This window comes from Triturus cristatus, chromosome 5_2, assembly GCF_964204655.1.
Source record: "Triturus cristatus chromosome 5_2, aTriCri1.1, whole genome shotgun sequence".
NCBI classification, from domain to species: Eukaryota; Metazoa; Chordata; class Amphibia; order Caudata; family Salamandridae; genus Triturus; species Triturus cristatus.
In genome coordinates this window covers 476,257,170-476,282,354 of record NC_140588.1, presented here as the reverse complement: position 1 = coordinate 476,282,354, position 25,185 = coordinate 476,257,170, and the positions used below count along the sequence as shown (strand labels likewise).

Sequence of the window (25,185 nt, the reverse complement as noted above, 5' to 3'; positions counted from 1 at the left end):
TACTGAACAGATTTACACGAGACCTTCAAAAGGCACATCCCTGACCTGAGGGCTACCTCTCTGCCAAATTTCAAGTAATTCTGTTCCGCCGTTCGGGCTGTAGCTCGGACTAAAGGTCCTATGGAAAAATGCATGGGGAAAACACGTTTGGGACCCCCCCTTTTTCTCAGCCCCCGCTTGACGAATCCCCCCGAGTCTTTCAGGGAAGGTGCGGAGCGGAGCGCCCCACCTATTTTGAGAATTTCGCGAGGATTCGTCAATCCATTGAGTTATTCCCTGGTTCGAGTTAAGCTATCCCAAACACTAGTGCGGACTGTGGCCATGTTGGTAGTAGGTCGCTCGCAGAGGACACATGATCGGCTTGAAGTGCACGCTGATGCTGCCACATCTGTTTTCCTGTTCTCTCCTTGCCTGTACACTCATGCTTTTTGGGCCAAGAAACACAGTGTAGCAAACCTCTGAGGTAAGCAGGATGTTTAACCGCTTTCTGTCTCTGCAAAGTTTGTAATGAATCACGCTAGTCAGTATCGTCTGATGGTGTTCTTTTTGTTTTTGTATTACTACAGAGACCTTTTGCGATCAATTAGTTTACTCGGCCTCTTACTTGATTTGGTCAGTACAAGAGTGAGTAGGCTTTGGTGATTACTATCTATAGTAATTTTTAACTAGCGTTTTGCCAATAAGGTTGAGGTTTTTCATTTTCCTTTATCCTTAGCAAAATTTAGACCAGCTTGATCATCCCTACATGAGTATCGCCTCTCCTTCCTTTTTTAATTTTTTTTTATTAACTCAACTCTTTACCAAAGTGATGTTAGGTAAGCGGTTTCCCTTTTTACAGAATTTGACAATGCACTGCCCATCTTTGTGGACATTTCTGATTGCTGCAATTAGGTTGTTTTCTTTAGATTCCCTTTTTATTTAGAATTTTTGGACTAGGAACCTTGGGCTTGTGTTCATTTGAACTAATTCCAGATTCCAGTCCTGTTTATGCACCGCTAAAGGTTAGTAGATGCATGTTCAGCGTAGAGAGAGAGAGCTTAATTTTTTCCAAACTCCCCGGTTTACATTTTTTATCTTCTTCTATCTAGGTTACCCACTTTCATTTGCTTTTGTCCTGATGAAGGCCCGCATGCAAGGTTAAAATTACCTCACGCAGCAGTCCATTTCAAACATCGAAATTTGTTTCAAAGCCTGGATTGAATGTTCAGATCTTTATGGATGAGGTGCTTTGGTTCATCTGCCACCTATCCTTAGTTATGAATTTATCTTGAGTAAACAAAGGTGTTTTCAAACAAGCATATCCCATTGGCCGGTTTAAGCTGCTTCACCATTTTTGATCTTCATTACTCTTTTCTCTTCATGCCACTTTCTATATGAGCACTTTTATAAGCACTTTCTTATGCACTCTATGGAGCAACCGTGATAAGTTTCAATAAATGTATGCATTATTAATTTCTTAACATATAAATTGACTTTATTTTGCCAAAATTCCATGTGAGGTTGATTTTTCTCTCTCTCTCGCCAGGATTAATTTGTGTTGATCGCAATACATAAATTAATATTGTATATTCTCCTTCAAAGTTCTGTCAGGAGGACCATATTCTATGTACCATGCTCTATGAGGAGCATGGAAATGAAGAAAAGAGAGAGAGGGGCGGAAGACGACTGGTCTGTGACAAGGACAAAGGAAAGAGCAGGTTGAGATAGGGCATTGGACTTGGCAGTTTCTGCATGGTCGCCCCCCCCAAACTTTTGCCTTCACCGCTCCTGTTTTCCAACTTTGTTTTTTGTTTGCATTCGGACTCTGTGCACTTTACCACTGCTAACCAGTGCTAAAGTGTTTGTACATATTTTGTAAACATGGTAAAATTGACTTACATCCAACTGGCATATTTAATTTACTCATAGGTCCATGGTAAAATGGTACTACATGTACCCTGGGCCTGTAAATTAAATGCTACTTTCTGATGGATACATCTGCCAGTGGATTCCTCACCTTGTGAATATCCCCTGCGCCAGCATTCCACAGAACTTTTCTCCCCATCTCTCTACGCCGACGTGGACGACGTCATAATGCATCGGCTCCGCTCGCGACTCCGTATGACGTCACCGGAGCCATAGGAGAGCCACGTCGGCGTGATGACGTCAGTTCCCTTTTTTCCGCACCGTCGCCGCGCAACGGTTTTTCCAGTACTCTCCTGCTACTTTGTAGTCGTTCGGTGTTACTGTTAGAGGAAATCTGTTATGTCTTCGACCAGGAAGTCGGGTTTTAAGCCCTGTAGGGAATGTGGGGGCCACATGTCTATGACAGACCCCCATGATGATTGTTTGTGGTGCCTTTCATCTGACCACGACGTCGAAGATTGTTCAAGCTGCAGGAGGATGAATCCGAAGGCGTTGAAGGAAAGGAAGGTGAAGCTGTTTATGGCCAAGGCCAAAAAGGAGAAGAGAGGTAGAAAGAAGGAGAGGTCGAGACCGCAGTCGACGACTTCACGTTTATCGAAGTCGAAAAAACATCATAAGAAAAGGAAGCATTCCTTTCGGCGCCGGTCTTCGAAGAGCAAGGCGTCGAGATCGACTTCGCCTCGACGCCAAAGTAAGGATTTGTCGCCTTCTCCTTCTCCTTCTAAGTCTCCAGAAGGATCTCCTTTGCCGAAGCGGTCTCCAGCGCGGTCACCGGCGCAGTCCCCGGCGCAGTCACCGGCGCCATCACCAGCGCGTCTCCGGTTCCAGTGGAGTCGTCTGTTTCTGATGATGAGCAGGAACAAAGGAGGGAGCCTTCTCCAGGGCCTGAGGATCCTCGAGAAGGGAGGCTCAAAGAGTTGTGGATGAGGAAAGATATAGAGTGGAGGTAGAGGAAGGTGAAGTGGACACGTCCTCTGATGAGTTTGGAGGGATACAAGAGGCTAGTGGCCTGGATACGACTCCTGAGTGGGAGCAAACTTCATCTAGATCATCTCCACCTCAGGAATTGATTTCTTACCATATGGTTATAAAGAAGGCTGCAGAGTTGTTGGATTTGCAGTTGCCCTCTGCGGAATATAAATCTAACCTGCTGACAGAGGTGTTGCATTCACCTACTTCAACTTCTGAGCCTTTACTGTCTTTTAATGAGGCTATTTTGGAGCCTGTTTTGGAGGTATGGCATAAACCACGTTCTTCTCCAGCGGTTTCCAGGCAGGTGGCGAGAAGATACAGGGTGGCACCCGGGGATCCAGATTTTCTTTCTACGCACCCGTCTCCAGAGAGCCTAGTTGTGCAGGCGTCCTGCTCGAAGCATGCTTCGGGAGTGTTCCGTCAGTCTCCTGCGGACAGGGAGTCCAAAAAGGTGGACCAGGCAGCTAAGAAAACTTTTTCATCAGGAAGTATGGCACTTAAATCTATCAATGCCACGTGCTTGCTGGGTCGTTATGTGCATGCCTTAATGGACTCAATGAAGTCTTTAGCCCCTAAGCTGCCTGAGGGTGATAAGGCGTCCTTCATGGAGGTGGTTGCAGATACTCAAGCTGCTGCAAGACAAGTGATTCAATCGGGGCTTGATACAGCAGATTCAGTGGCAAGAATAATGGGCTCGTCTATAGCCACGAGAAGGCAGGCATGGCTCCGTTCATCTGGCTTTACTTCGGATGTTCAGGCCACATTGGTGAATTTGCCGTTTGATGGACGAAAATTATTTGGAGAAAAAGCTGACTCCGCCCTACAGAGATTTCAGGACAGCAGAGTAACAGCTAAATCTTTGCGCGTCTCCGGTTCCAGTGGAGTCGTCTGTTTCTGATGATGAGCAGGAACAAAGGAGGGAGCCTTCTCCAGGGCCTGAGGATCCTACGGCTCCGGTAGAGGACACTGCGGCACCGTTGCCAGGTACTCCGCAGATGGATCCAGGGTCGGTTCCTTATCCGCAGTTCCCGGCTCCGGGTACGGATTCTTCGCATTCTTTAAATGCTATGTATGGAATCTTCAATCGGGCTGCCTTCCCATCCGGTGCACCGACTGGTCCCGTGGGTCCTATGGTGTATGCTCTAGGGGTACCGCAGCAGTATGCTCAGGCCCCGTTTATGCCTTTTCTGCCGATGGCGCCTTCGTGGGAGTTTCCGGCGCCGTATGAGAATCCATCGTGACTCCGGCTGGATCGTCATGCTTCGGAGTCTTCCTCGACGCCGTTGCCGACTCCCTCGGCGCTGTGTCTGGCACCGCCGACTCCGTCTTTGGCGCCGCCGACTCCTACACCTCTGGCTCCACCGATGCCACGTACGGCGCAGACGACGCCGGCTCCACGGATTCGGTCGAGAAGGGAGGCTCAAAGAGTTGTGGATGAGGAAAGGTATAGAGTGGAGGTAGAGGAAGGTGAAGTGGACACGTCCTCTGATGAGTTTGGAGGGATACAAGAGGCTAGTGGCCTGGATACGACTCCTGAGTGGGAGCATACTTCATCTAGATCATCTCCACCTCAGGAATTGATTTCTTACCATATGGTTATAAAGAAGGCTGCAGAGTTGTTGGATTTGCAGTTGCCCTCTGCGGAATATAAATCTAACCTGCTGACAGAGGTGTTGCATTCACCTACTTCAACTTCTGAGCCTTTACTGCCTTTTAATGAGGCTATTTTGGAGCCTGTTTTGGAGGTATGGCATAAACCACGTTCTTCTCCAGCGGTTTCCAGGCAGGTGGCGAGAAGATACAGGGTGGCACCCGGGGATCCAGATTTTCTTTCTACGCACCCGTCTCCAGAGAGCCTAGTTGTGCAGGCGTCCTGCTCGAAGCATGCTTCGGGAGTGTTCCGTCAGTCTCCTGCGGACAGGGAGTCCAAAAAGGTGGACCAGGCAGCTAAGAAAACTTTTTCATCAGGAAGTATGGCACTTAAATCTATCAATGCCACGTGCTTGCTGGGTCGTTATGTGCATGCCTTAATGGACTCAATGAAGTCTTTAGCCCCTAAGCTGCCTGAGGGTGATAAGGCGTCCTTCATGGAGGTAGTTGCAGATACTCAAGCTGCTGCAAGACAAGTGATTCAATCGGGGCTTGATACAGCAGATTCAGTGGCATGAATAATGGGCTCGTCTATAGCCACGAGAAGGCAGGCATGGCTCCGTTCATCTGGCTTTACTTCGGATGTTCAGGCCACATTGGTGAATTTGCCGTTTGATGGACGAAAATTATTTGGAGAAAAAGCTGACTCCGCCCTACAGAGATTTCAGGACAGCAGGGTAACAGCTAAATCTTTGGGTCTGCAAGCTCCTGCTAAAGGTTTTGGTTTTAAAAAGTTTAGGGGTTTCGGAAGGTCTTCATTTCGCTCCTTCCGGCAGCCTCAGCAGCAGCAGCAGCAGCAACAGCAACAACAGCAGAATCCCCTCTATAGGTCCTATAGAGGGAGACAAAAGGGTCGGAAAGGTTCTGGACGCAACCCCTCTTCTTCTTCCTCCTCCTCTGCTCCCAATGAGGCTTCAGGGAAGCAGCCCTAGATCCCCCATCCTGGATCATGTAAGACCTGTTGTGGGTCGGGTGTCCCACTTTCTGCGGGGTTGGAAATCTGTTACTACAGACCTTTGGGTTTTGAACCTCGTGGAGACTGGGTACGCCCTTCCCTTTCGGGAGTTTCCTCCCCCTTACCCTCCTTGCCAAGGTTACTGCTCGGAAGTCCATCTGCTTCTTCTGCAGAAGGAGGTGCTAGCTTTGCTTCAAAAAGGTGCGATAGAGGTAGTTCCGGAGCAGGAAAGGGGTCAGGGATGCTACTCCCGGTATTTCCTGATTCCCAAGAAGGACGGCAGATTGCGTCCGATACTGGACCTCAGAACTTTTACCTGAAACAGGAGAAGTTCAAGATGCTGACCCTTGCACAGGTTCTTCAGGCGTTGCAGCAAGGAGACTGAATGGTGTCACTCGACTTGCAGGACGCGTACTTCCATGTCCCAATCCTGAAGTCGCACAGGAAGTAACTCCGTTTTACGGTTGGGTCGCAACACTACCAGTTTGCGGTCCTCCCATTTGGTCTTACTACCGCACCTCGAGTCTTCACGAAGGTGATGGCATTCCGGTTTTACCCTACCTGGATGACTGGCTTCTGAAGGCAGAATCCCCAGAGATGGTGCAGCATCATCTGCAGGTAACATCTCAGCTGTTATTTGACTTGGGTTTTTCGATCAATGTGCCCAAATCTCACCTGGTGCCCTCTCAACACAACCTGTTCATAGGGGCAGTACTGGACACTACTGTGTGTCGAGCATTTCCTCCACCTCAAAGAATTCTCGACATTCAGGAGATGGTCCCTTTATTCCACAATGGAGTGGTTGTTCCGGTTCTGAAGGTCCTTCGTCTTCTCGGTCTGTTCGCCTCCTGCATTCTGTTGGTCAACCATGCACGCTGGCACATGAGGGCGCTCCAGTGGTGCCTCCTCAGGCAGTGGTATCAGCACAACGGAGATCTCAGGGAGTCGATCAGGATCTCCAGAGAAGCTGCAGCGGATCTATCTTAGTGGAGCGTGAGGGCAATCTGTCTCAAGGAAAGCCCTTCCATCTACCTCCATCGGTGGCCACGGTGATAACGGATGTCTCCACCTTAGGGTGGGGTGCTCATCTGGGGGATCTGGAGATCAAGGGTCTTTGGTCTCCGGAGGAGAGGTTGCTTCACATCAACCTTTTGGAATTGCGGGTGATTCGTTTGGCACTCAAGGTCTTCCTCCCTTCCCTTCGCGGTCAGTCTGTTCAAGTCCTGACGGACAACACTACCGCGATGTGGTATGTCAACAAGCAGGGAGGAGTGGGGTCGCATTGTCTCTGCAGAGAGGCCCTGCGTCTATGGTCCTGGGCTCAGGACCATCAGATTTGTCTGATGGCAAATCATCTGGCTGGGGTGCTGAACGTACGTGCGGACAGTCTCAGTCGGCAGTTCTCCGCCGACCACGAGTGGCGGCTCCAATCGGAGGTGGTTCGCTACGTCTTTCGGATGTGGGGAACCCCTTGGGTGGACCTGTTCGCCACCCGCAAGAACGCGCACTGCCCGTCGTTCTGCAGTCTCCAGTATCCGATGCAGGGGGCGTTGGGGGACGCGTTTCAGTTGAGTTGGGGCTCTCAACTCATTTACGCGTTTTCTCCCATACCCTTGATTCCTCGGGTTCTGAGGAAGATTCGCCAAGACTGGGCCCCAGTCATTTTAATCACCCCGGATTGGCCAAGAAGGGTGTGGTACACAGATCTTCTCCACCTTTCCTCGTGCCCTCCGCAGTCGGAGGGGCAGGTTCTACACCCCCACCTCCAGAGCTTACACCTTCATGCCTGGAGATTGAACGGGGCAACCTGAGTTCTTTCTCTCTCCCACCTGATGTGGTGGATGTTATTTTATCGGCCAGGCGACACTCCACCAAGCCCATTTACTCCTACAGGTGGTCCAAGTTTGTAAAATGGTGTGGAGAGAGATCCATTGACCTTTTAAAAGCACGTCTTTCTGAGGTGCTCCAGTTTGCACTTTCCTTGGCTCAGCAGGGCTGTGCTGTGGCCACGGTCAAGGGCTATCTTTCGGTCTTATCGGCTTTTCTATGTCTACCTGATCAACCGTCATTATTTAAATCTCCGGTTGTATTAAGGTTTATCAAAGGCCTTACAAACAAGTTTCCTCCTACTCCTTTTGTAATGCCACAGTGGGACCTCAATCTTGTCTTAACTTTTCTGATGGGGTCCCCGTTTGAGCCTCTTCATAGTTGTCCTCTGAGGCTGTTGTCCTTTAAGACGGTCTTTCTTGTAGCCATAACCTCGGCAAGGAGGGTGAGTGAGCTTCAAGCTCGTAGTTCTAAACCCCCTTTTCTTACATTACATGCTGAAAGGATGGTGCTCAGGACCAGGGCTGCTTTCCTGCCCAAAGTTGTTACTCCGTTTCATTTGGGGCAGTCTATTACTCTCCCTGTTTTTTATACACCTCCTCATCCCTCCAAGGAGGAGGAAAGGCTTCATCGCCTGGACCCAAAAAGAGCTGTCAGCTTTTACTTGGACAGAACGAAAGACTTTCGTCTGGAAGATCAGCTCTTCGTGGGTTATGTTGGACATTCCAAAGGAAGAGCGGTGCACAAGCGCACTCTATCAAGGTGGATCATCCTTGCCATCAAGATCTGCTAAGCCCTGGCTGGTAAGGTTCCTCCTGAGGGTATTAGGTCTCATTCAACTAGAGCTAAATCATCTACATCTGCTTTGGCCCGGGGTGTTCCTGTGGCAGATATTTGTAAAGCCGCGACTTGGGCCTCCCTCCATACTTTCGCAAAGCATTATTGCTTGGACTCTGAGATGAGGAGGGAGGGCCACTTCGCGCACTCTGTCTTGCAAGACTTTCTGGTATGGGAAGGTGGACACCCTCCTCCGGGAGTGGGGACTGCTGTGGGAATCTATTCACAAGGTGAGGAATCCATTGGCAGATGTTTCCATCAGAAGAACAAGTTACTTACCTTCGGTAACGCTTTTTCTGGTGGATACAGTATCTGCCTGTGGATTCCTCACTGGCCCACCCGCCTCCCCGTTGTCCACCTTTGTATACCTTAAAATTTGTCTTGTTTGAGATGTTGTTTTGCTTTCTGGTGCATTTGTAGGAAATGCTTATTTTGTTTAGCTTTCCTTTGGGTTTATGTACTGTGTATATTTGATTGTATATTGTATACTGTGTATACTTTGAGTCTGTCGTTGGTCCACCTGTGCGCCTCGGAGGCACGGAAAAAATGGGTGGAACTGACGTCATCACGCCGACGTGGCTCTCTTATGGCTCCGGTGACGTCATATGGAGTCGCGAGCAGAGCCGATGCATTATGACGTCGTCCAAGTCGGCGTAGAGAGCTGGGGAAAAAAGTTCCGTGGAATGCTGGCGCGGGGGATATTCACAAGGTGAGGATTCCACAGGCAGATACTGTATCCACCAGAAAAAGCGTTACCAAAGGTAAGTAACTTGTTCAGTAGGACTGCAGCACATATTGTGCCACCCACTTAAGTAGCTCTTAAAAACGTCTCAGGACTGACATTGCAACCTATGTAAAGTTTTAAACTGTCATTGCGACCTCGCAAAATAAAACCTTTTGCAAGGTCTAAACTTCAATTTCTAATACATATATATAAAGTGCCTTTAGTGTACACCTTATACAGCCCATAGTGTAGGGTGTATTGTATTTAAAAAGATTTAAGTTGTACATGTTGTGGAAGTGAAAACCTCCTAGTTTCGTTTTCTTTACTGTGAGGCCTACCACTGCCATAGGATAGCATTGAGTTACCTTATTACATGTAATAAGTGCTAACTTTTGATTGGGAACAGATAGAAATATCATGTTTGGTCTCAAAATAATTGTCATTTAAAACTCTCTTTAGTGGTAAAATGGAAGTTACAATTTGAAGAATGACACTTTTAGAATGTTCTTGTTCTAACTATCTGTCACCCGCAGCCTATGTCCTGGGTCACATGGCTGTGATTAGCATGGCAGTTGGCCATGGTGTATTCTTCCCAGACAGTGTGACAAAGGGATACTAGGAGTTGGCGGATGAGCCTTCCTTCCAGGGTGTGTGGACCTGTGGAGGACCCCCAGTAGGACTGCCTTATCCTTCAGAGGACTGCCCCACTGCATGAGACTGCCCTGCTCCTTGAGCCTGCCTTATACCCTCAGAGGACTGCCATGCTGCTTGAGGACTGCCTTGCTGCTTTATTCCAGACTATTAGAATGACTGCAAGGGCTAGTTGTCTGGCCTCCTTTTCTGAGACCACAAAAACATTATTCCTGTATTGCAATAAACCATTCCCTTGGTATGTGCATGGTATCCTACATCCTGGCAGAGAGCATTTAACTTGGTTGTTTCTTTGTGTGTTTAACAATGACCGTGTAGTTGGTGATAATGTTAAAATACATTATCTAGTTGTTAGTATACAAATGAATATTTGTCTTTTCTATCAGTTTGCGTGCTGAATTTGCAATTGATGACGCACCTTTCAACCAGCTGCATGGAAGCGCTACCCCTGCGGAAGCCAGCAAGGAATTAGAATTCTTCTTTCCAATGCAACATACGTTAGCAGTGATTAAACCTGATGCTTTGGAACATAAAGGTAAAAAACTATTTGCAATAACCAGTCACATCCTTTGTGGGTGAACACAATTAAGGAAAATTATAGACAAAAACTTGGAGGGCCTGATTCACAGAACTAACTTAAGACAAAAGCCTAAACTTACTACCATTTTGGTATTCACAGAAGGCACTTACTCATTTTGGTATTCACAGAAGGCACTTACTCATTTCGGTATTCACAGAAGTTAGAAGTCTTAACTTTAGGACTCCTAAATGCCTTCTGTGAATACCGAAAGTCTTAAAATTAGGATTTTTCTCAGTTTAGTAGTAGTATAGTTAGGACTCCTAACTTTAGGACTCCTAAATGCCTTCTGTGAATACCGAAAGTCTTAAAATTAGGATTTTTCTCAATTTAGTAGTAGTAAAGTTAGGACTCCTAACTTTAGGACTCCTAAATACCTTCTGTGAATACTGAAAGCCTTAAAATTAGGATTTTTCTCAGTTTAGTAGTAGTATAGTTAGGACTCCTAACTTTAGGACTCCTAAACTGAGAAAAATCCTAATTTTAAGACTTTCGGTATTCACAGAAGGCATTTAGGAGTCCTAAACTTAGGACTCCTAACTTCTGTGAATACCGAAGTGAGTAAGTGTCTTCTGTGAATAACAAAATGAGTAAGTGCCTTCTGTGAATACCAAAATGGTAGTAAGTTTAGGATTTTGTCTTAAGTTAGTTCTGTAAATCGGGCCCGGAGACATGAAACCTAGGTATAAATATGTTTAGGGAAATACAGATTGCCAATTTTAGTTTTATTGTGTAGATAGCAGATTGCAGTCGGGTACCTATATTAGTATGTACATTCATAGAAAAGATGTCAGAAATTCAACTGGCAGGCTACGGATCCAGTCCTTCAACAACCAGATAAAGAGTAGCTCATAAATGCAAACCTAAGACTAGATTTATTAAGGCTTTGAACTGGTGTGAGGGCAATGCAAAGCTATCTACCTTCAGTGCAAAAGGCGGCTTGCACTGCACATCGCCTAAACTGGTGTGCATTACTTTGCATTAATGGGGTGTTATTGGGGGCGGATGAGCATACACACCCATAGGATTTGATGTAAAACCTAATCTATTCAGATAGCCACACCAGGTTTTGCATCAAAGTCTAATGCCTATGTGAAGCATACACAAACAATGAGAAATGTGATAATTTCTTCAAAAAACCACTGCACTGTATGTGTGTGTAGACTACACAGAGACTACACATCCAACGTATCTAACCCCAAACGGGCTAATGCTGTTGCACAGACATAGGGATTTTCACCGAATGTATGCTTCCAATGAAAATCCTATGCTGGACAGCACATACTCTCTTCTACGCCATTGTGCAGGGCTGTGCATGACTCAAGACTACCTGTGTGTGCGCCAGCTCAGGGGATGATGATAGTAGCAGACAAATCTTAGTAGATATGCCACTGTGCGGTGTTTTCTTCTTCTTGCAATGCAGTGTATGCGTTTCATGAAAAATGATTAAATCAGGCCACTCGTATACATAAGGTGTGTCTTGCCTCCTCATTTTGTAGCTAAGCCAGTTCAGATATGTGAAGATCAGCCACAGGAACAAAGATAACAATACAATTAAGAGAGAGAAAAAAAGTGTAAAGTCCAAAACAGGTGAACCTGTGTTCTGAGTCACATAAGCTAACTTAGGAGGAGGTTGAAACTGGCCAAATTGTTAACTTCAGGCTAAGGCACTAATTATGAGTTGGCTGAACTTTGGTGCTGAATAACCGCTTGGTCCCAGAGTTACTGGGTCCTTAGTGGGCATTTTCCCCAATTCGCTCCCCTCATATTGCTGTATAGAATGAACAGAGTCAAGCAATGCTGCTGCATGCCCACTGCCCTCCTGCAGCTAAAGTGACTGGTCATATGCCTTCCGGCTTAGAATTATCAGGTCCAGTCTCTAGTATTGGATCTTTCATAGATTTACAGGCTTGAATCATTCCTGTCGTCATAGTGGGAGTCCCACAGTATCCTTATAAAAGCAGTACATAATACTGTCACCTGGAAAAATCTAAAAAAAGAGAGAGGCCACAAGAGTCACCTGAGGGTAATAAAAAATATTCTAAAAAATCCCGTCATGAAGCAGCAGGTCCCTCACAAAAAGGAAATTGTTCTTTTCCTGCTGAGGAGAAAGCCCATCTGAACTCAAAGCATGAGAAACCCTCTTCAGAGCCATATACTATGAAGATCACAGTCTCTAAAAAGCTTGTGTCTTTGACAGCACTGTCCTCAGGGTCCTCGTCGACGCAGAAATCACCGCCGGGGCATGTTTGCCCTCCAACGTCGTTGAGGATGACATGTTTGGCCCTGCTCCCAGTTTCTCTCAGCTTTACGTCAAGTGTCAAGATGATGATAAAGATGACTATGAGTGTTATTATCGACATGTCTTTCAGACTCCGCATTCTAAAATGCAATACATGGAACCTGTTTGTGAACCCATGGTCTACCTTCCTACTATTGTACTCGTTTTCCTTCATTGACGAATGCACCTCCACCTCCACCGGCATCTCCGCCACACATGTCTGAACCTTCGTCTAGGATGTCGCCAGCAACAGATAGTGTTCTCCATTCGCAACAGCATGATACCTCTGATGATGAGGATGTAGAGGAAGGTGAAATTCAAGGTACTAGGCTAGCTAGCAATGAGTGGGAAGATTACATAATCTCAACACCTGCTAGAGAGAACATCCTCTCGCTTTCAGTTGCCGATGGTAGTCAAGCAGTCTGACTACTTTTTTATGATTTCAAAGACCAATCTCGGAAGACTGTGAGAGCAATCCCTATAATAGACCATATTTGGGAGGAAAGTGTGAAAGTCATGAGAACACCTGCTACAGTAATCACAGTTTTGCCTACAATAAACAAGAAATACAAGGCTCCTGATGATGCCCCAGTTTGTCTGGTAGTGACACCCAAAACCAGATTTGGTAATCACTCAAGCTGCACAACGGAGCTCAAGCAATCCTTCAGCATCTATCACCGCACCCCCAGATTAAGAAGGGAGGTGTCTTGATAACATCGACAAGAGGTTTACCACCATCTCAGGTACTACTGTGCTCTGACCAACGCACTAGTGATATTAGGCAGATATGACTGCCAAATGTGTTCCGATATCGCTCCATAATGGACCTTCTTCCAGAAGACAAAGGCTAGAGGTGAGAAGATTTCTACTAGAAGCAGAAAGATCTGCTTCAAAAATTAGTGATGCGTCCATGGATGTGGCTTCCCTAGCTTTTCGTCAGCTCGCTAGAGCAGCCGTCCTTGCAAGTCAGGGTTGGTTGAGGGTAACAACATTCTTCCCAGAACTGCAAAGTAAAGACCTAGATATGCCTTTGATGGTGATGCACTTTTCGGTAACCACATTGATGACCCCGTATAGGCCATTAAGGTAGACACAGAGACTGCTAAAGCTTTGGGCACGCTCCAATACAGGAAGGCCCCCCTTTCGTGGATCCCACGATAGAGGAGCATATTTATTTCATGAAGGCTACCAGAAATACCAACCTCAGACCTATCAGTCATTTTGCCCTTCCTACCAACGTCAACAGACCTATCGTGCATCACCACAGGCTGCATACTCCAGGAAACCCACACTTAAACAATCGGTACAGTCCAGAGATGCTGTTAAGAAACAGTGACTGACCTGGCACCTGCTGCTCTCTGCCCTATCCTTCCAGCCAGAGGAGCACACTTCAAACGCTATTTCATTGAATGGCAAAAAATGACCACAGACAAGTGGGTCCTGGATATAATAAAGTATGGCCATACTGTGGATTTTTTCACAGTACCGCCTCCTCAACCCCCACAAAAATCTCTGCCATTCCATCTTCAATTACCCAGGAAGGAGGCATTCGTCATGCTACAAAAAGGAGCCATAGAAAGAGTGCTACGCTTTCAAAGGGGAATCGGCTTCTACTCTCACTTTTTTCTTGTGAAGAAGAAATCGGGAGAATGGAGTCCCATTCTGGACCTCACATAGCTCAACAAATACCTACAGAAAAAATCTTACCACGTGCAAACTCTCCAAGAGTTATTGCAGCTTCTGATCCATTCGGATTCTCTGTCCAGCCTCGATTTACAGGATGCATATTTCCATATTCTTATCTATCCCAAACATCAAAGGTTTCCCCGTTTCTCTGTGGCAGGCACGCACTATCAGTTCAAGGTCCTCCCCTTCGTCCTCCGCTCAGCTCTTCAGGTATTTACCAAATGTCTCGCTCCCGTAGCAGCACACCTATGATTACGGGGCTTGCATACTTTCCTGTATCTCGACGATTGGCTAGTGAAGGTTCCTTTTTCTTCACCGGGCCTCAGAAGCAATGTCCATCTGTCTACAACTGTTTGCTCTCTGAGGATTTCAGTCAACTACCAGAAGTCTGTTCTCACACCTTCTCAATCGAAAACGTTTCTCAGAACAGCTTTTGATACCCTCAAAAACAAGGCATTCTTTTCCACAGAAAGGCAAAACACCATACTATCGCTGGCTCGCAGTCTATCCAAAAAAGAGTTTGCTTCTGTCCATCTCCTCATATCCTTTTTCAACATGATGTCCTTGGCCATCCTCATGGTGCCTCATGCACGTCTCAGAATGAGATCTTTCCAGGAGCAGTTGGACAAGTAATGGATTCAGATGACCGGATCATTTGAGGACATAATTCTGATCACTCTGATCATGAAAAAAGTACTTCCTTGGTGCCAGTCTGAAAGCAATCTCTGTGGGCCTGACATTCCTCTCTTCACTTCCAGAGTTTGTTTTGACCACGGATGCCTCATTGGAAGGCTCTGGAACCCACCTTCAAAACCTCCAAGTAAGAGGCAAATGGAATCTCTCTCTCTATCTCCAAGATGCACATCAGCTTTCTGGAATTGAGGGCAATTTTGTTAGCTCTTCAGTCATTCCACCAAAGAATATGAGCATCCTCTGTCCTCATTTGTCCAGACAATACCACCTGCATGCACTATCTAAACAAGGAGGGAGGAATGAGGTCTCAGATTGTATCCTTGGAAGCTCAAAAGATCTGGGAATGGGCTTTACTGCACCGCATCATCATCAAGGTGGAACGTCTTCCAGAAGTGACAAACAACCTAGCAGACATCTTGAACAGAATAGGACAAATGTGTCACGAGTGGGAACTCGATCAGTTGATTCGTGACTCCATCTTCCGGAAATGGGAAACACCCAACTTAGACCTCTTTGCATCTCAAGAGAACTGAAAATGTTGGTTCTTTGCCAGCAGGAAACCTTAGAGAGGGTCATCGGGAATGCGTTTTCGATAAGATGGTCAGGAATCTTTGCTTGTGTTTTTCCCGCATGCCCTCTCATCTCCAGGGTTCTAATGAAGATGAAAAGAGAACCGTGCCGGCTGATCTTCATTGCTCCATGTTGGCCCCACCAGCATTGGTTCACGGAGCTAATCCTACTCTCGTCCAAGCCTTATCGCCTTCCAGTGATACCAACTCTACTGACCATAAGCAAAGGACACATCCTGCACCCACATCCAGCCTCTCTTCAGTTGCATGCTTGGCACCTGAATTCAAACATTTAGACATTCCTCAGGACTCTAGGGATGTTTTGTTCCGGGCTAGAGCTGAGTCCACAAATAAAGGATACAGATTAAAATGTAAGCGTTTTTGTTCTTGGTGCCTTCAGAACAACATCCACCCTTTTCTCTCATCTCCGGAACAAGTTTTGTCGTATCTACTCTCTCTGGCAAAGTCAGGACTGGCGTACACATCAGTGAGGGTCCACCTCGCAGCCATCTCCTGATACAGGCGCACTGGTGATGCTTCCTCCCTTTGCTTCTCTCACAACATCAAACAATTTATGAAAAGAATATTCAGGACTTTTCCTCCCATTCGGCCTCCTCCACCAGAATGGTGTCTCAATATAGTACTATCTCAACTAAAGAAACCAACATTTGAGCCAATTCACAAAATAGAGCTCAAGTTTCTGACTTTACCTCTGCGAGGAGAGTAAGTAAAATCAAAACTTTTGCTATAAGAGAACACTATCTACGATTCACAGAGGACTACGTTTTACTGAAAACAAATTCTTAATTGATCCCGAAGGTTCCAACTCAGTTTCACCTTAATGAACCTGTTGTCGTCGCAAAGTTTTTCCAAATCCTTCCTCTCCAGCAGAGAAATCGCTTCACTCTTTAGATGTTAAAATATGTCTAATGTTTCATTTGCAAAGAACTAAACAGCTATGCAGAATGGACCAATTGCTGGTCTCATCTGGGCCTTAAAGACGGGGTGCTGCAGTCGCAAAGAGGACTATTGCAAGATGGATTGCCACAACTATTCAGCTCTACCATAAATAAAGCGGGTAAACCGCTCATGATCAGGGTCATAGTACATTCTACAAGGGCAGTATCCTCTTCTGCTGCTCTGTTTGCTGGCGTCCCGTTGGACACGATTTGCTGTGCTGCAACATGGAAGAGTAAACATACTTTTGCGTGGCATTATTGTCTGGATCTGGCAATTTAGAGTGACGCAGCTGTAGGATAAGAGGTCTTACGCCATCGCTTCCAATTAGGCGAGCCTCTCGTCTTAGAGGTATTTTTTCCTTCTTCATTTAATCGTTTTTAACATTATAAGGTTTATAAGGGTATCACATGCTGTTTTGTTCCTACGTGTTACATCACTGATATGCTAGTGATAAACAGCTATATTGAAAATGTATATGTTTTACATATATATATATATATATATATATATATATATATATATATATATATATATATATATATATATATATATATACACTGAAAAATCCATAGGTTTCAGGTATGTTATAGTTAGAAATTAGCATTTAAAAAACTTTAGAAATTAACTGACTATAGTTAGCTGGACATCTCACTCTTACAAAACCATAGAAATTCCACCGTTGAAGTTAGTTCAGCTAACTATAACTCGCACACCCGCAATGCACTGCTCATGATGTCACATATTACATCATTCATGATATGGTCAGTGACATCATGATGACATCACTGATGACATCTCAAATGAAATCACTGATGATATCACTGATGACATCATCCAGTGACTGTGTGTTTCTGTAAAGCTTAAATATGTTTTATATATATTCCAAGGTGTATTGAAGAATGATTGGGTGTATAAGTGTATGGATGGAGGATTTAGTAGGTGCGTGACTGACTGTTTAAGTGACTGATTTAATGTGTCTTACTGAATGCATGGATTAGTGACTAAACTGTGTGAATGTCTCTATCAGTCTGTCTGTTGTTGTGCAAGCTTCTACATGGGTTGTTCAGTAGTTACACAAGTGTCTATGTAGGTTATTGATTGGTTGTCTGAGTATTTTTTGGGAGACTGAGTGTGTGTGTGGGTGGGTGGGAGGTGTGTGACTCTGTGCATTGCTGCATGAGTGGTTAATTCACTGGGTGTATGGGTTCAAGAGTGCATGTGGAAACAGCTGTATGGGTGTGTGAGTCTGTGTATGGGCGTGTTGGTTAGTGAATGGATGTCTCAGTGGTACATGTCCAAGTAACTACATATGTAAAAGGCAGTGTATGTGAGAGCTGAAGTATATAAATGACTACATGATAGTCAGTGATTGTGAGTCTGGCTGTATGGATGAGTGTGTACTTGAATCACTGATTATATAAGAGAGGAAGTATGGGTTAGTATCTGTATGTATAAGTGAGGTGGTGTGTGTATAAATGTATAGGTGAGTAAATGGGAGTGTGATTGATTCTTAGCATGACTGACTAGGTGTGTGAGTAACTGCATGGATGAGTGGCGGTGAGTGAGTGTCTATATAGGTGTATGAGAACATATTATAGTGTTGAATTGATGAGTGACTGCATGTAGGAGTGATTGTATGGATGAATGAGTTGTAGTGTGTAGACCTAAGAATCATTGAGTGCATATGTAGTAACTAGTATTAGTGTGTCGATGGTTTTGAAAATGGTAGTCTGTATTTTACAGTGGGTGTATCAAAGGATATATTAGAGTGTGAGGAGGTGCATCAGATTTTCACATGTATGATGTCATCAGTGATGTCACTGACCATGTCATGAATGATGTAATATGTGACGTCATGAGCAATGTATTGCAGGTCCGCGAGTTACAGTTAGCTGAACTAATTATAACGGTGAATTTCTATGGTTTTGTAAGAGTGAAATGTCCAGCTAACTATAAAGTACCTGAAACCTATGGTTTTTTTCAGCGAATTTCCAATGTTTTTTAAATGCTAATTTCTAACTATAACGTAGCTAAAACCTATGGTTTTTCAGTGAATTTCAATGGTTTTTTAAATGCTAATTCCTAACTATGACATGCCTATTAAGTCCCCTTGAATCCTGAAGGTCCCTGGTGGCAAAGTAGCCACCAGGTACATCCAGTAAGCGCCACAGACCTGCGTTTCAGAGAGGTGTTCTGAGGCCACGCCCCTTTTTACACCACGCTGCAAACGTGGCTTCGGGCGCACTGCTGCTCAGAGGATGAAGTCTACTTGTGTCTTGAGGTCCTCAGGACAGAAGAGGCCCTCATCGCCCCACCAGCAGTGCACCAGAAGCTGCCTGTGCAGAGTGGTGTAAAAAGGGGCGTGGCCTCGGAGTACCACTCTGCAACGCAGCCTTGTGGAGTTTACAAGAGGTACCTGGTGGACTAGTTGGCCCCCAGGGACCCTCAGGATTGAAGGGGAATTAATCCCCCAACTTAAAACGCGCCACAGGGTGCATTTGCACTGTGGTGGAGGGAGGGGGGCGGGGCCTGATGTGACAAGTGTGCAAACGCGCCCTGTGGTGATTAAATCTCCTTGAATCCTGAGGGTCCCTGAGGGCCAACTAGCCCACCAGCTACCTTCAGTAAGTGCCACAGAGCTGTGTTGCAGAGTAGTATAAAAAGGGGGCGTGGCCTTGGACCACCACTCTGCAACACAGCTCCCTAGCGCTTACTGGAGGCACCTAGTGAGCTAGTCGGCCCCCAAGGACCCTTAGGATTGAAGGGGACTTAACCTTCCAACTCGACACGCACCACAGGGCGCGTTTGCACACTTGTCAAATCAGGCCACGCCCCCTCCCTAAATCACTGTGCCAACGCGCCACCTGGTGCAGTGTAAATTGGGGGATTAAATCCCCTTGAGTCCTGAGGGTCCCTGGGGTTCAATTAGCCCACCAGGTACCTCCAGTATGCACCACAGCACTGCGCTGCAGAGAGGTGTAAAAAGGGGGGTGGCCAAGGACCACCTCTCTGCAAGGCAGCATACTGGAGGTACCTGGTGGGCTAGTTGGCCCCCAGGAACCCCCAGTATTGAAGGGGAATTAATTCCCCATCTTAAAATGCGCCACATGGCACGTTTGCAGAGTGGTGCAGGGAGGGTGCGGGGCCTCCGGCAAGATGCTGGCTATAAATCAGATTTAATTTGTTGAAAGATCCTTTTAGGAGTGGAAAGCTTTGTCCTCTGCTCTTGGGGTGGAAGAGACAGGAGAGGCCACCCCTGTCTGCACATGGCCTGAATGCACAGGGCCCTAGGTATGTGGTCAGCAGGGCACGGGCTGGCGGGGCACGGTGCAGGCACCGAGGCTGCGCTATCACACTCCTTAATTACAGGGCTCTCTCCCGGCTCAGTTCCAGCCAGCAAACACTGTCACCAGCACAGGGGAAACAGAGTCACATGCCGCCAAAACAGAAGCTTTGCCCTGCCGCATCACGGAAGAAGAATCCGGCACCGAGGCTCACATGCACACACTACCAAACCTGCTGAGAATATGGCATTAATTAAGAGTTCTCTTAAAATAAAAACAGGCCGGCTCCTCCTACAAGAAGCCGCATCATTTCTGCTTAGACTCAAGTGGCAATTAGCAGCTCCTCGAATTAATTAATCATTGCTTGTAAGGGGGTGGGGGCTGCCAGTCATGCCTTCATCTCTATGCTCACATATTTGGATTTAGAAAAAAAACCTCCCTATGTCTTCTTTTAATGAAGGGTGTGTATTAGTGTCACCGGCAAATAAACACCCCACGCGAGGCACAGGCAGAGACGTTTTAATGCAGGGGCAAAGTGGGCTCTGGCCCAGGGCCCCAGCCTTTCAGGGGGCCCCCTGACAGAGTCAGCTTCGTTCTCCAGAGTTTTGCCCTAATGACCTTGAATATTTCTTAAACAGATTGTTTTAAATACTGTTTTCCTTTAATTTATTTTTTATGTACCTGATGTGTGAGTCTAGTACAGCCAGTTTGCAGAGAAAAAATGTTGTGCTTGTTTCATGAAATATACATAAAAAAAGTTTATTTTCGATCAAAACAAGGCCTAACATATAAGAAATGGGAGGGCGTCACAGAGATTATTTGCAGTAATATTGGTGAGCTGCTGCGGTGTTACAATATTGAAAACACACATAACTATCCCTGAATATTAGATGTAAACACATTTAGGGCCTTATTTATGAGAAGTGATGCATAGCTGTGTGAAAACAGGGATGCGTCACTTCTTAGTGCGCCCTCCTTGGGACATGATGGATGCGTCATATTTACTGTATGATGCATCATGTCGCAAGGAGTTACAGATATGTCAGTATTTCTGACATTTCTGTAGGCGCAAAAGTGATGCATTGCTGGGGTGTGTCTGAAAATAGACGCAAGTCCAGCAATGTGTCCTTTCACATGTGGCAAGCCCCATGTGAAAGGGCCTGCATCAGTCTTACGCCTGCTGTGAGGCAGGTGTAAGATATTGACGCAATGGCATCCTAGAAGTGGTGCACTGAGTTCTCAAAGATTTCAATGTGCCACTTCTATGAGGCTTTTTGGGGGGGGAAAACCCACCCTGCATACATTGTACCTGGTGCAGGTACAATGTGGTGCAGGCAGATCTTTTGGCCACCAAGAGCTCCAGTCAGGCGTTTCTGGATTATTTTATGTTTTGTTAGTGGGTTTATAAAGCATGACAGCTGCCCCAGCAAAGAGGCGTCCCGGCACTGACAGCAATGAGGTGACCAAGATCAGGGAGGGCCCAAGGAGGCCTACGAAGTGGGAAAGAGAAAGGTTTTGATGGCTTTCCTAAATTCGAGGAAATTATGGAGCCCCCACATGTGGGCCGGCAGCGTGTTCCAAAGGATGGCCGCTCTGTTCTGAAAAGAACTACCTCCGGCTTGAACCCTCCTAACCCGGGGGACCACCACCAGGTGTTGTCCCATGGAGCGTAGCTGGCAGGAGGGAAAATAAGGTAGAAGCAAGTCGGTCAAAATATTAGGAGAGGCAAATTTCAGAACTTTAAAGGCTATACAGAGAGCCTTGAACTCAATCCGCCTATGGATAAAACCCTTGCCTTATAAATTTCAGCCATCTCCTTAACTGGTCTGGAGACCAGCTTGGCAGAAAATCTAAAAATGCCATGTGTACTTCTGTCCATTTTACTCTTAACATTAATGAGTTCACGAGTCCAGGAGCCATTACCAGAGAAGGTAATGCCCAAGTAACAAAATGAATCAACAGAAGCCACTGGTAATTTACCCAAAAGGAATGATCTACTTTTTTTAACCTTGGACCGACATGCCATTGTGTAAGTTTTACTTTTGTTAATGACCAGTTTCCGTGCACCAATAAAATCCCCAAAAGCATCCATTAGATGTTGCAACCCCAGAGGGGTCCTGGCCGGCAGGACTGCATCATCTGCGTACTGTAGTACCGGAATGGGGCGTCCATCCACTTGTGGGACATCAGCATGGACAGTTTGCAAAGTCTGATCCACCCCATTAATAAATAAAGAAAATGAAATAGGGGCTAAAACACAACATTGTTGAATGCCACGTTTAACTGCAAAATTTTTAGTGCATTCTCCCAGAGAACCTTTGCACTATAGGGGACCCCCTCTAAAGGCTAGGGAGAAGAGGGGAAAGAACCAAAGACCACTAAATATGCTCCCTCGTAGCCTATCTATTCCTTACATCAAGGACTTGCTCTCTCTTGAGCTATCTCATGCATATAATCACAACAGTGACACTTGACATTTAAATTTTCATTACTTTTATTATTTAATTGCTTTATATATTTTATAACATTTCACTTTTCTTTTTCTTTTTATGTATATCTTTCTTTCATTCAAATAGAAAAAAATGATTATGAAAATTCATACAAAAACAAAATCATCACAATAATTACATAACATTTCACATGCACAAATCCATTTAATAGAAAAACAACCCCTGAACTAACTTCAATAAATACATCCATATCACAGCCATTCGAACACATACATACTCTCACAAACTTCATACAACCTGCATCTGAACAAGGTAGAGAGCACAAGGTTCAACATAAGGTCGACACGCATTTCGGCGGTATATGAAGAGTAGTTAGACCACCTTCATCAGGACCTTTCCAGATAACCACATCAATATCACAGCAACCAGGGAACAGGGTCAAAGGATTTATGGAAAATTGACAAATGGCAGCTATTCATAAAGTCTCATTATAAGCGAAAGAATCCTCCCTTATTCTCGGCAAGATCTGCCTATATTTCCAAGGCAAGTTCCTTCAAATGCGTAGTTTCAATATGTATTAGTCCTGGGGCCCAATGCGCGAGGAAGCCAAGCTTTTTCCAAAAGTTGTTGATAGGCAAGACCATAGAAGACCTTCTACGTTTTCTTTCATCAATTTGTTTTCCTCAATCGATTTTTTTTTTCTTCTCCCACTTATATCTGTTAGAGTTTCAGAGTTGTTACATGACTTGTGCGTTCTGCTTCTCAAAGTACGGATGTTTGCACGCGATGGCCCACAGTTCTCCAATTGAAAACCATAATTGCTTAGCAAATTCTCATACAGTCTGGCCAGGAAGCTCATAATTGGTCTAGAGAAGTGGTCTTCAAACTTTTTTGCTCGGTGCCCCCCAAAGCAAAATGTTTTGGTGTCGGGGCCCCCCTGCAAAACTTTATGGCAAGGATCGGAAAACAGGAGATGCAGGGCTGAGCGCAGAGGCAGAGCTTTTGAGATCATATCATGGATACTTTTTTTTGTGGCTCATAATCCACAATAAATGTGAAACATATAATAGGGAAAATCATCAAACAATAACAGAAATTGACTAAAAACTGTTCTCTCCATAATTTGGTTATTGTGAGCCCCTCACACTCCTGGGCTCCAATGCTACTGCACTTACTGTACTAATGATAGCTGAGGCCCTAAGTAGAAGTCTACCCTTCTCTGCCTCTTTCACAACTTACTGACCATGGTCATCACTCCAATCTTGAATCAAGTTATCCATCCCTTTTTTGGTGGGATGACCTGGCCCAAGGGCATTGGAAAACTTTACAAAAGCACCATATACATTACACAAACACTATTTCATATTCATTCATCATATATTTTTTTTATTTTAGGCATTGGACGATTAAGTGATTTGAGTTACGCTGACATGAGGACCTGAACTAGGTTCCAAAGTAGGCAGCTCTCGCCATTAGGCTACAACTCCTCCCTTTCAGAAAAAAAGAGCTCCAGCGTGTTGCCCCCACTTTTTTGCAGCAAAGGTGCTCTCATCTCTTTATGAAAGGTCCTTTTCAAAGCTTGACTAGTATGCTTTTTGCTATATTTGGGTATTAAACCGGTATTAATGAGGTGAATCCTATGCCCAGATAGTTTTTACCAAATGTAAAAATGACAAAATAACAAAATAAATGTATGACAAAATGTGCTGTATAACATCACATAATTTTCCTTTTCTTGCCACATAATTTAGTCAACCCTGCCACATATTTTGGTACTCCCTTGCCGCATAATTTCGGTGAACCTGGCTTTAATTGGCCTCATGACGCTGGACCCTATGCAACTGGTTAAGCAACACACACAAAAGCTGCTGAGGAGCTAATATATGCTCTAACTGTTGGAGTCAGAGTGCTTTTTACCACAGGCATGGAAGTTGTAGCTCTATAAATACACTAGTTACTATTTCCCACTGTAAAAACCAGGATTCAAATCGGCGACTCTCTGGTAAGACAGAAATCTGCAGTTATTGCTTTAGCCAACTGAGGTTTATAACATAAGACAGTATATTTTCAAAACATTTGTTTCATTTGCTTTGTTCTTTCATTTATTGTGTGTGCGTGTCTGAAGACATGTGGTCTAGGGGCACCCATACCAAGCAAGGTAGTCCAAAGAGTGAGGTGATCTACTAGATCAAAAGCGCTGCTCAAGTCAGTGAAACAAAGATATAATCTTCCACCTGTGGCACGAGCATACTTGCCTATAAGCAGGTCAAGATTCACGCATTGCTTGATAGACCCTAGGGCTTTCCGGAAACCAAACCGTGCAGGTGAGAGAATTGAACAGTCCTAAGCCCATTCTTCTAATCTTTTCAGTAATACCTTGCTCATCACTTTAACAGACGAGTCTAACAATGAAATTGGTCTGTAATTTTTGGGGTCTGATTTATTGCTCTACTCATAAACTAACATTTTGCTTAAAAACATCCACTGGTACCCCATCCAGGCCCGGTGCTTTCCCCCTTTGCTTTCATTCAGTGTCCAAACCACTTCCTGTAAGGTATTTATTTATTGGAAAGATTTTATATAGCGCTGGCTAGACCCGGAAGTATCAGAGCGCTTTACATGAGTATCGGACCATAGTTGCAGGTTACATCGTTACAAAGGTTGCACAGTTATTCGAGCATAGCTACATAGTTACATGTTCAGTCGAGACAAACAATAAGGGCATATGCGTAAGGGAAAAAGCAGGCAAGGGGAGCGATTCAGGGGGGAGGGGGTAGGAGATGGTGAAGTAGACAGCGAATGAAGGAGGGAAAGAGGAGGGGGAGGGTGCGAGACACAGCATGAAAGAAGAGGGGGGAGGGTGACGGGGGCACAAACTGGTAGAAAAGTAAAAGCTGCGTCCAAAGTCCAGTAAGCTGTGATCCCAGGGGAAGTGGTATTATTCCCCTAACTCAGATGCGAGAGGCTCCCTTTACACAGTGGACTCTCTCAGCGGGGTCTCTGAGACTCCAAGGCCTACCTACTGGATCCTTCCCCAAAAAGGGGAGAGGGAGTGCTTTGGCAAGGGGCGCCATTCCATGCCTCAACTGTGAGTGGCTCCCTTAGCGCTGTGGACTCTCTCAGATAGATCACTGAGACTCCAGAGTATAAGTAGTTGGATCTTT

General features: G+C 45.4%; 1 protein-coding gene across 1 annotated transcript in view; it reads left to right on the top strand.

Moving 5' to 3' along the window:
• The window catches only part of NME8 (NME/NM23 family member 8), a 1,023,835-nt gene that overhangs the window by 778,388 nt on the left and 220,262 nt on the right, over positions 1-25,185 (top strand). The window contains exon 14 of the mRNA XM_085606381.1: positions 9,908-10,056. Within this exon, the coding sequence (XP_085462507.1) occupies positions 9,908-10,056 (149 nt within the window). The remainder of the gene's footprint in view (positions 1-9,907; positions 10,057-25,185) is intronic.